This window comes from Vigna umbellata, chromosome 10, assembly GCF_029865625.1.
Source record: "Vigna umbellata cultivar VRB3 chromosome 10, Vumbellata_1.0, whole genome shotgun sequence".
NCBI classification, from domain to species: domain Eukaryota; kingdom Viridiplantae; phylum Streptophyta; class Magnoliopsida; order Fabales; family Fabaceae; genus Vigna; species Vigna umbellata.
The window spans coordinates 6,376,695-6,387,060 of NC_142174.1; the positions used below are offsets into that span (position 1 = coordinate 6,376,695).

The 10,366-nt window shown below is 35.7% G+C and overlaps 2 protein-coding genes across 2 annotated transcripts; both read right to left on the bottom strand.

Moving 5' to 3' along the window:
* Window positions 1–249: 249 nt before the first annotated feature.
* On the bottom strand, window positions 250–4,741 carry LOC148191748 (DNA-3-methyladenine glycosylase 1-like). Its single transcript, XM_088100754.1, has 2 exons — window positions 3,467–4,741; window positions 250–857 (listed from the first exon to the last, which is right to left on the bottom strand). Exons 1-2 carry the CDS (start codon window positions 4,546–4,548, stop codon window positions 833–835), a joined length of 1,107 nt encoding a protein of 368 aa, XP_087956880.1. The 5' UTR covers window positions 4,549–4,741; the 3' UTR covers window positions 250–832.
* A 3,512-nt stretch (window positions 4,742–8,253) lies between these two features.
* LOC148191749 (protein RADIALIS-like 3) lies at window positions 8,254–8,996 on the bottom strand. The gene is made up of 2 exons (XM_088100794.1): window positions 8,655–8,996; window positions 8,254–8,483 (listed from the first exon to the last, which is right to left on the bottom strand). Exons 1-2 carry the CDS (start codon window positions 8,921–8,923, stop codon window positions 8,459–8,461), a joined length of 294 nt encoding a protein of 97 aa, XP_087956920.1. The 5' UTR covers window positions 8,924–8,996; the 3' UTR covers window positions 8,254–8,458.
* Between the last annotated feature and the right edge of the window lie 1,370 nt (window positions 8,997–10,366).

Genomic DNA, 10,366 nt, shown 5'->3' on the forward strand with positions numbered 1-10,366 from the left:
TATATAAGATGTAAATAAAATAAAATGTGTTCTAACTATAAAAATCATTAGATCAAATTCAAATGCATCAAAAGTTAACCTCTTTACATACTCTTAATTTATTGTAAAACTCATTTTCTGAGAAAGTAAGAACATTTATTGAATTATACAACTAAAACTTATTCTAGAATTATAAATGCCATCTTTAAATATAACCAAACCGATTAAACCAATAAGTTTCAAAGATATTTTTCAAATACAAATTAAATATAGGAAATTAAATAAGCTAGTTTCTTTTATTAATCTTAGGGTTACTGATCACCACATGACTTAGCAATAAAAACATAGGATGTAAACTGCACTACTACTACTGACATCTATTACATTCAAAACCTATTACCAGATAATTAGTCCCCCACTTTTCTTTGCATTAGAAGAACGACACATAAAGCATAGGGCTCATCCAGTAGCAGCAGGATGCAAGATAATGACTCCATGCACACATTAATTACATCACATGGTCTGACACTCCAAAAAAACACACTACCATGCAGCAAAGGCAATGAAACACAGCCCTCTAATCAGTCTAGTCCTACTAACTGACGCCTTAACAACATGACATAGCCCTCCAACAACTACAATTACTTAAATAAAAACAAAAGTAAGGAGTGGCCTTTATTAATCTTGCACTGGCTTTTATTGAACACAAGGCAAATCATACATTGATGCTTCAATGCTCCCAATGTCCAAGTCTCAGTACTAAGATCTATCATTAAATACACTTCACGTCGTGTCTTTGCAACTTCCCGTGTGAGCGACTGCTAACGAAGCCTGATACAAATTCCGTTGGGGATCATTGTCCCCAAGCACAGGCGGCCCTGTAGCACATTTGACAGAACATAGAGATGACAAACGTGTTAAAATTACATCAATAGTAGATTAGACAACATAAACAATTACATATTTGAAGTTGGAGAGAACAGAAACAAATGAAGCTAAATGACAGACGCGTACTGTACCTTGAAATTTTCACTCCTCTCCTTCACAGTAACTGAATTTTGTATATTGTTATAAACTCTATATCAATCAGATTTTAGGGAAATACTTGACAGTTGACACCCCGAAGCACAAGCAAGTACATGACAACACGATCACAACATACCATAACAAACTGATAAAACATAGCATTATTAAGTTTACACCTAAAATTATTATAAATAAAATACACGCCTTCGTAGGAGATATATCAAAAATAACCAACGGAAGAAATAACTTGACACCATTTTTTTGTCTTCATTACGTTATGGAAATGATTCCAACGTCAACTTTTACAAAAAAAAAAAATCTAGTAACCGAAGTATAAGTTGAGCTTCAGAAGACGGATCACATAAGGAAACCACTAAATAGACACGTGAATAATAATATAATTACCAGGCTACCAAACTAAACACTAGCTATTAACAGGCAGAGAAGCAATTTTCCAAAATATGATGAGAAAAGACGAAATTCCAAAAATATAACCACCTTGAAGGTCCAATGATCACATCAGATCAATGAATGAAAAGTGAGATCCATACACTGCTACTACATCAAGCCCATCGACGACTAAAAGGCCACACTGACCTAACAAAGCAAAGTTCTCCTGCCGCTCACTAATCACCCGAGGCGTCTTAAGGGGGGATTTGGATAAATCAAAAATAGTTTCCAATTCAAGTCACCATCTAGCAACTCGCAATAAATAAACAACACAACAATAGACCTTGAGCATCTCTTATGCATCAACTCCTCATATGTTGTAACCACAAGTTATTTTCACTACCTTGTCTATTTTAAAAGAAAAAATCAATTTAATGAACATAGGAACCAGTCCTGCCTTCAAATGAACTCGTAGCCTAAGTATAAAATAATATACATAAAAAAATTTAAGTTTCAATGATAAATCAAGATCCTCGCATCTCTTCTTCCAATGCAAACCATGCAATGGTAGTATATAGTTCATCCTAGAAGCTTCCAAGCATTGACTTATTAAACTGTACATACCCACTGTCTATTATGTTTAATGGGGAGTGTTGGCTTATTCCCTTCAAGATAAACAAGGCAACAATGATCTCCTCTCAACACTTCTTTTGGGGGGAAGATAGCTTAATTGACGCAGCAATTCTTTCAATCCCAGCAGCACAAATCATATAGTGACCATTCCATGTTTAGGTAATCAGTTTTACTTAATAGCATCACCACTTGAAGTTTCGGTGATACTAGTTCAATTCTTAAATATCATTCCATACTTTTCTATATAATTATTGGTTTCATCCTTTTTCACACCCACGTACTAGTAATGCAAGAAAATGCCAGCAAGTGTTTCTTCCCTCGTACAACCTATATATACTATATACAATTTGAGAGACGTCAAATTTTCCCCTCAATTCATACACTGCATAACAAGAGAACCAAAAAGAGTGCATCAGTTAATCACATGCAACATATCTTGTCACCATAGATGACCAAGACACAAAAGGCACTGGTTTTCTTCCTCATTAGACAGAGAAAGCTAGGTTTCACATGACATCTTAGCCATCAGGAATTCTACATCGCATTATTTTAAGTATCATCTGCCAAAAACACTGACACAAAAAAGTTTTAACTTAATTGTCCTTTTTGTCCCCTTTGTATAACAATCATGTGATTTTAACCCCTCAAGTTTTAATTGTGCCAAGCGGATCCTTCTGAAATTACAATTGTTTAATTTTAGTTCCCTGTGTTCTAATTGTGCATATTGTGTGGTTTTAGTTGTCATAAGTCAATGTTTCATCAACTAATTCCAATTAATGAGAGGATTAAAACCACACAATTACAATATCCAGAGGATTCAATTGACACAAATGAAGCCTACGAGACTAAAGTCGCACATTTACCATGCTTGAAAACCCAATTACCACAGTTGGAACTCGAGGGAGTAAAATCATACAATTCTGATATTGGAAGACCAAAAGTGTCTTACGTTATTCCTTTTCTTTTTCAAATTAGCTTGCAGAAAAAGAGAAAGGAGCAGCAAAAAAATGTCTCAAAGAGTTATAAGTTCAACGACCAGTCAACTTAATGGAAATTGAACAAAGATTAAAAGAAAGTGCATATCTCTCCCCGAGGTACGAAGGCTTTCCTAATCTGGGAAAAAGAAAGAATACAGCACCACGTCTTCACGAGACGAAAGTGCATATCTCTCCCCGAATAATCACCAAGCGACGGTATACAATTGCTCATCAGCAGCATTTTCCATATTCAAAAAGTAAACCTTTGATTATACATTTTCGTATACAAAATTCATTTAATTTTAAATAAAACAATGAAAGTAAAAGACGAAATTAATCATCACATACATATTCTAAATGTGAAGAATTTCATTTAATACTACCACTTTACAAGGGATCAAATCACCACATAAACCATTAAATCAAGCATATGAAAAGCTTCGGAGCCAGTAATGTCTTACCCGAGATTAAACATACTATTTATGGGGTCCAGAAGCTGCGGCTGTGGAGGATGTTGCTGTTGCTGCTGTTGCTCATGTTGTTGGTGCTGGTGGTGATGCTGCTGCTGCTGCAAGCCGGCACCAGTGGCTACTGCCACAGCACTAGAAGGAGTTCCTTTGGCTTCAACAAATCTCCACATATACCACGACGCAACAGAACGATAAGGCCTCCACTTCTCACACAATTGGTCCATCTGCGACGGCCGCGGCAAGTCCTCGAGGTTATAAAGAAGCTGAACCCCTTTCCTCACACCCAAATCATTGATGGGGAGAACATCGGGTCTGTGGAGGGAAAAAATCATGAACATGTGAACAGACCAAGAGCCAATTCCATTGACCATGGTTAGCATAGTGAAGAGTGACTTATCATCCATGTTCACAATGGCCGAATCGGACAGTATCCCGTTCTGGTACTTCCTCGCCAAATCGTGAAGGTAACTCGCCTTCCGCCCCGAAACCCCAATTTGGCGAAGCTGTTGGGGAGTCAAAGCGAGAACGGTTTCGGGAACGACGCCGTTTTCGCCACCGCAGAGCGCGATGAAGCGCGTGTAGATGGAGGTGCCTGCTTTGTACGCGAGTTGCTGGTACAAGATGCTACGCGTTAGGGCGAGGAAGGGAGTGTGGAAATTGTCGAAGGTTGGGGGTTGGTGAATGTCGATAAGAGGAGAGAGAAGAGGGTCCGCGTTCCTGAGAAATCGGAGCGCGATCTCCACCTCGCCTTCACACGAGAGTGAACGCGCCACTAAGCGCGGCACCACCGCCATGGCTCGCGAAGGCGGAACATGCTTGGTGCTCCGACCGCCGCTCTTGCCCGGTTTAGAGGGTTCGGTTAGGGATTCGGATGTGGAAGGGTCCGGTGAGACCTTCCGGATCTTACGGGGACGGAGGGGGATTTTGGAGGCAGGGGAGTTTACGTGCGGAAGGACATTGTTTAGTTCTGAGTCCGCCTGAGCGCCGTCGGGGCCAGCGGCGGAGGAGGAGGGAGCTGGGTGGGGTTGAGGTTCGATTAGGGATTGTGCTTGACCTAGCGTGTGTTCGCCCATAAGTGTGAGGTTGAATTGGAGATTGAGGAAAGTGAACGAGTTGAAGTGAAATGAATGTAATGTGATGATGTTGACGATGACAATGGTTGAAACTCACTCTCCTTTAATCCAACTGCTTCTAATCATTTATTTCTTCATTCTCTCTTCAGTTTCGCTGCTTTTCTTCTTCCTCTTGTTGGTCTTCGTCTTGGATCCTACTTTGGTGTGGGTTTTCTTATTTCTTTCTCACACGCCATCTCGCAATGCGTGCTGCACGTGAACCTTTACATTCCTGTTGGCCCAAACGATAAGCCCAACATCTCTCTGTTTTTTCTAAACGCGCCTCTATTATTTTGAAAAGTGTTCTTTTTACAAAATTAACCTTGGCGTCACTTGTATATTCCCTACAAGTTACTTTCTTTTTAAAAAAAAAATTAATTGAAATTTAATTAATTAATAATTAAGTTTTCTTTCCACAGTAATTGAATTAACATGATACAAATTATAAAAAATTACTATACTTACCCTATCTTATATCTCAGTTATTATCTTATATACAGTAGAGATTATTATCTTCTATAATTAAAAATTAATTACTTTGCCGTAGTAGATAACAGAAACAACTCAGTCAAACATCTTTAATATTTTTATTAATTATTAGCTACTATTTATCTATTCTCCGTAACTTCATATGATAAAAATAATAAGAATTACTGATATGAATAAAAACATATAAAAATTAGACTACAAAAACATTCACAAGATGTGAACAAATTCTTGAACATGTCCAACAATGTGCTTTCAGAAAGATGGAAAGAAGCTGGGCAATTGTTTCTTGCACTGTATCACTGTAGTTTCTGAAATACCAATTATATTCATAATAAAAGAAATAAAATTTTTGTTTTTTATTTTTCAATTTAAGTTTTGAATTATGTAATTTATCCATCTTCTAAATTATATAATTAAAAAAATGTTATAATTTTATATTTTAAATTAGGATTTTAGGTTATTTTCTAATAAGGAGTAATTAAATCACGAAGACTACGGGTGCAAGAAGAAAACATGGGATACAAGAAAAAGAAAAAGAAATAAGGGATGAGCATGTTGTGAAAGCGACTTAAAGAATCAAAACAACAGCTCCCTAGAAATGAAACAATATGAATGGCCTTATTTTAGAATGTAAATTTTATAAAATGCAATTAGCTAAGTCATTTTCTATAAAGGTTGTTCTGTTTTGCAGCTTTTAGGAGATATTTTTGGAGCTGAGAACTTTTTCTTTTGGGTTCAGTCATTAACTTTGAGCAATGATATTTTTCTAATGATGGGCCATTATCAATTGTCATAGCTATTTAACCAAAAATTAAAATATTTCATTCCAGGCATAAAAATTATTTCGACTAATTTACAGTCTTTCAAAAAGAAGTTAAAAAGAAAAAATAAACCATCACTATAATCAAATATAGTTATATATATTATACTTAATAAGTATTATGTTTCTTTTGTACTCTATATTTTTTCAGCTTTTTGATAAATTGCCGTCGTATATAGTTTTTTTGGAGTTCATTATTTATTGATAATATTGTAATTTATTCATTATTGTTGAATTTTACTTAGTTATTTTCCCTCTTAATAATTTTGTTCTAATAGTAATTTCCCAAATAAATACTTTTGTATTTTCCCCGTATAGTATTTCATATTAAATATTGCTTGCTCGCAAAAAGACCAATATCTTCAACGGGAAACCAAACACTGTATCATGTCAGATTGATCCTTACTTCAAGGCTTAGTTACATATTAAAACGTTATTGAATGTTTTCAAGTGTATGTGTTATGCATGAATTGAATTAGGTAATTCTCTATTTAATCACAAAGGTTTACTAATTTCTTTCTTTGTATTTAACTAATTATTGAAAGATTGGTATAAATTAGTTTTAAATTTTCATCCAAGTAAACGTGGTATATATGGATTTGACATAAGTGTGTTGACTTTTTATAATAATACTTTAAAAGCTACAGTACTATAATGATTTCTACTCAGTTGATTTCCTAACAAATTTAAATTTAAAACAAAAGCCCATAAAAATTGTTTTATGTTCAAGCATAAATAGAGCATTTAATCACAGCACTTTTTTTTTTACATATACATGATGTATAAACTATTCAATAACAAATAAATAAATTATGGTTGTTTGATGTAGCTTTTGCGGAATATTTTTTTTAAATTGTCAGAATAGATTTTTAAAATATAATGTCAAACTCTTTATCTTAAGCCAAAATTATATATGTGAATAAACACATATAAAATAAAATGATATTATACTAACCTTAAGGCCATATTTAAAGAAAAATATTTACATTTTATGAAATAAGAGTTTCCTAAATTGTATATGAACTAAAATGACTAACCTTAGTTAATTGAATCTTGATGATGTCACTTTGAATATGAATAAGTTATATTTAAAGAAAATATTCATATTGTATGCCTTAAAATTTTCCTATATGTATATATATACACGAAATATAACTATATTAAAATTTAGTATTTATGGGCTATTTCATTTTAAAATTATTTTAAATTTAAGAAATTGTATATCAAACTAAGCCCAAGTGTAAGAAGTTTATGAATTCAAAATCTGTGCTCCAAGTTTTAGCATTCTTAATGTTATTTTCGTTGATTTCATTTTATAAGACTTCATATTTGTTTATTAATGGTTTAATACCTCTTTTGGTCCCTCGAAAGGGGGCAAATGTTCAATTGGGTCCTAAATTTGAAAATTAGGAACCTAATTAAAATTAGAATTAAGAGGGAAAACTCCCAATCTGAAAGGATTATGAACCCTAAATTGGAAATCCCAATTTCTTTCTACCCTCTTCTTCTTATGTCTGCTTCGTCACGCTCATGTGAGGGAAAGATATAGTTTTCCCTTCTCTTCTTCTCCTTCGGCGCTGCTATGCAACCATATGGCAGCTTCCTTTCTCTCACGTTGGGACAACTTGCGACAGCTTTGGGGTGGTCCGCGGTGGCGGAGCTTGTGAGCGACACAGCGGCAGAGGCGCGACCCTTGGGGTTTCGATGGTGGTTCGCGCGGTGGGTCTCGAGCGACAGGTTTGCGGAGATCAACGAAACTTCGCCGAGGTTGGCCGTTGGATCTCTGGGTTTTGGTTTTTATTTTTGGTTTTGGTTTTCTGCAGGTGGAGGGCTGGCCTCGCGGTACTTTTCGAACACAACGAACACCCTTCAGAAGAAGTCATTCGTATCTCAAACACCAATTTCTCTCTAACTCAAACCCTAATTTCTTAACCTCAGTAATATTACCCTCTCACAGCCACGTATCACCCTCACACAGCCACGTATTACCCTCACACAGCCACGTAGCTAACTTCAGTCCTTCAGTCCACCCTGTCAGCTGCTCCGTTAAAAAATCAACGCCGTTTCCAAAAAGGACTTGATTGCACACTTTTTACAAAATTTGGGACCACATTGAACTTCTAAAAAAAGGTAGGACCCAATTGAACATTTGCCCCCTTTCGAGGGATCAAAAGAGATATTAAACCTTTATTAATCATCCTTTTATTTTCCGTTAGTAAAATTCTCTGTTATTCAAAATATATATGAAAAAGACAAGATAAAATTAGTAAATATAAATTTTAATATATAAATTTGTTTTGTGAGCTTCTGAAGTAATATTAAAGCTTAAAAAACTGTATGGAGAGAGAAAACAAAAGTTGATATTGAAAGGCTTTATATATGTTTTACTATTAAGCGGTTGGCCCCTCTTTGGACACTTTGATCTTTACATTTATGGAAACAGAAACAGAAACAGAAACACAAAGCACCGATGCTTCGCATATATATGGAAAGAAATAAAAAGCAAATAAAATATTTCATAGTACCAATCCAAGCATCCACCATATTACTGCTAAATCAACCTCACTGCAGACTCAGACCCTTCATCCTGCATTATCATAAGCACAATCACACTCAACCAAGAAAAACAACAATCAAACACCACAATAATCTTCATATACATAGCTACTTCTTCTGTTTGTATAAAACCAATTTTGATTTTCAATCTTATCTTTTAAGGTTATTTAAGAAGAAGAACGAGTTAGCAAATAATAATAACCTGTTTTCTTCGTTGATGTAACCGTAACCTCTGATGCTGCTTGCCATGGTTGAAACAGTTCGGTAATTGGGAAGGGGCACGTGGCCTTCCTCGATCTGCTTGACATCTTCGACGAGCTTCTGATAATGTCTTTTGACGTCTTCGACAGTTTTTCCTCCGACGGCTCTGGCCAGGTTGTGCCACCTATCTGGGGTGTCCTCGTCGAAGATGGCAAGGGCATTCTCAAATCTTTTGTTCTGCTTCGGTGTCCAACCCTGGCTTGAGGCCATTGTTAGTGTACCTACCAAGCAACACTTATGAGAATAAAGCGTTGTTACAATAGAGCTTTGATGAGGGAAGTAACATCGGTGCCCTTTATATACTAGTGGGGTAGTTGAGGCTGTGTTGTGTTATATACTTGATGCTCATGCTAGCCGTTGCTTTCCGGACAAAACAGTGGGACACATTCTGAAATTCCTAGATACGGACGTGGTTTTCTTTAACTTTTAATTGTGCATGTCTTTTTTTAAATTGACTTAAAGTTTAATCAACCTCCATGAAATATGTAATCAATTCTAACGCGGATATATTGCCTTAATCGAGGAAGGTGTGGTGAATTTCACTAATTCTTGTGAATTCCTTGTCACATCACATGCATGCCTCCAGTTACTGAATTTTAGTGCCATTATTTTGGACAGAATTTAGCACATAACAACGTTTTTATCTGTTGATGTGATGATCCTCGTGGAGTTTCTTGTTCACGCTATCAGTTCCCACACCCCACCCCTGTACCGCCATCAATATAACGCCTTGAACTACGGATCTAAACTGAACTAAACTATTGGTTGAGATAGACGCAAACTGGCACCACCTCACATTTTGCAAAACAATTATGCAAAGAAAAACTATGTCTAGCACGTTTGGAAACGGATAAGGTCACCGGGAACATGATTTTTCACATCCAATTAAACGCTTACTTCTTATAACTTTTTACGTTTTTCTTTTATTTGTTGGTTGTGGAACGTTTGATGTCTTCACCCCACGAAAGAAATGTCTGTAGATGATTAAACGAGTTTCTTCAACCCAAAATCCGGGAACTCATGACAGCCAAGATTTTGACGGCCGTTAAAAATGCTTCAATACGGTGGAAAGATCTTTGGAAGGAACGTGGAAGGGACAACCTTAATAAGTTGTTTGACAGTGAGGTGGATAGGAAATAGGAAAAGTTCAAAAACACTATATTTTGGTTGGATAGGTGATTTGGGAAAAAACTTTGGTAAAGGAGTTCAAAAGATTGTATCTTTTCTCAGAACAAAAACAAGATAAGTGGAGAACAAAGGAGGGTGGGTAGGAGAGATGAAAATGGAGGCATTCTGATGATATTCTGCAACATATCAAATGCTGTTGGTGGTCATCCAATCATAGGATTAATCCGCTGTGTTACCACTCTTGTTATACAATGGGGTTTTCATCAGGGTCGTGTCTATGTCAATGGTGTTAGAAGATTTTACACAAAAGTTTGATTCAAGGTTAAGTATACATTTGTGTATTTAGTTATTTTTATGACATTTTTAAGCACTGTTATGTATATAATTAATGTCAACAAACAGAGGCACAAATTCTTAAATTTTTGGTAGGCTATCAAATTCTTAAATAGAGGCACAAATAGGATAATGGCGCATCATACATAAAATTATATAAAAACTCATAACGCATAACAAATATCAAATTGA

What these genes read in the sequence shown, in the direction of transcription:
- LOC148191748 (XM_088100754.1), bottom strand. Translation starts at nt 4,548, where the DNA reads ATGGGCGAACACACGCTAGGTCAAGCACAATCCCTAATCGAACCTCAA. An exon ending in AATAGTATGTTTAATCTCGG is followed by an intron (nt 858 to 3,466) that starts GTAAGACATTAC and finishes AATGTGCTACAG; the next exon opens with GGCCGCCTGTGCTTGGGGAC.
- LOC148191749 (XM_088100794.1), bottom strand. Translation starts at nt 8,923, where the DNA reads ATGGCCTCAAGCCAGGGTTGGACACCGAAGCAGAACAAAAGATTTGAG. An exon ending in TACATCAACGAAGAAAACAG is followed by an intron (nt 8,484 to 8,654) that starts GTTATTATTATT and finishes ATGATAATGCAG; the next exon opens with GATGAAGGGTCTGAGTCTGC.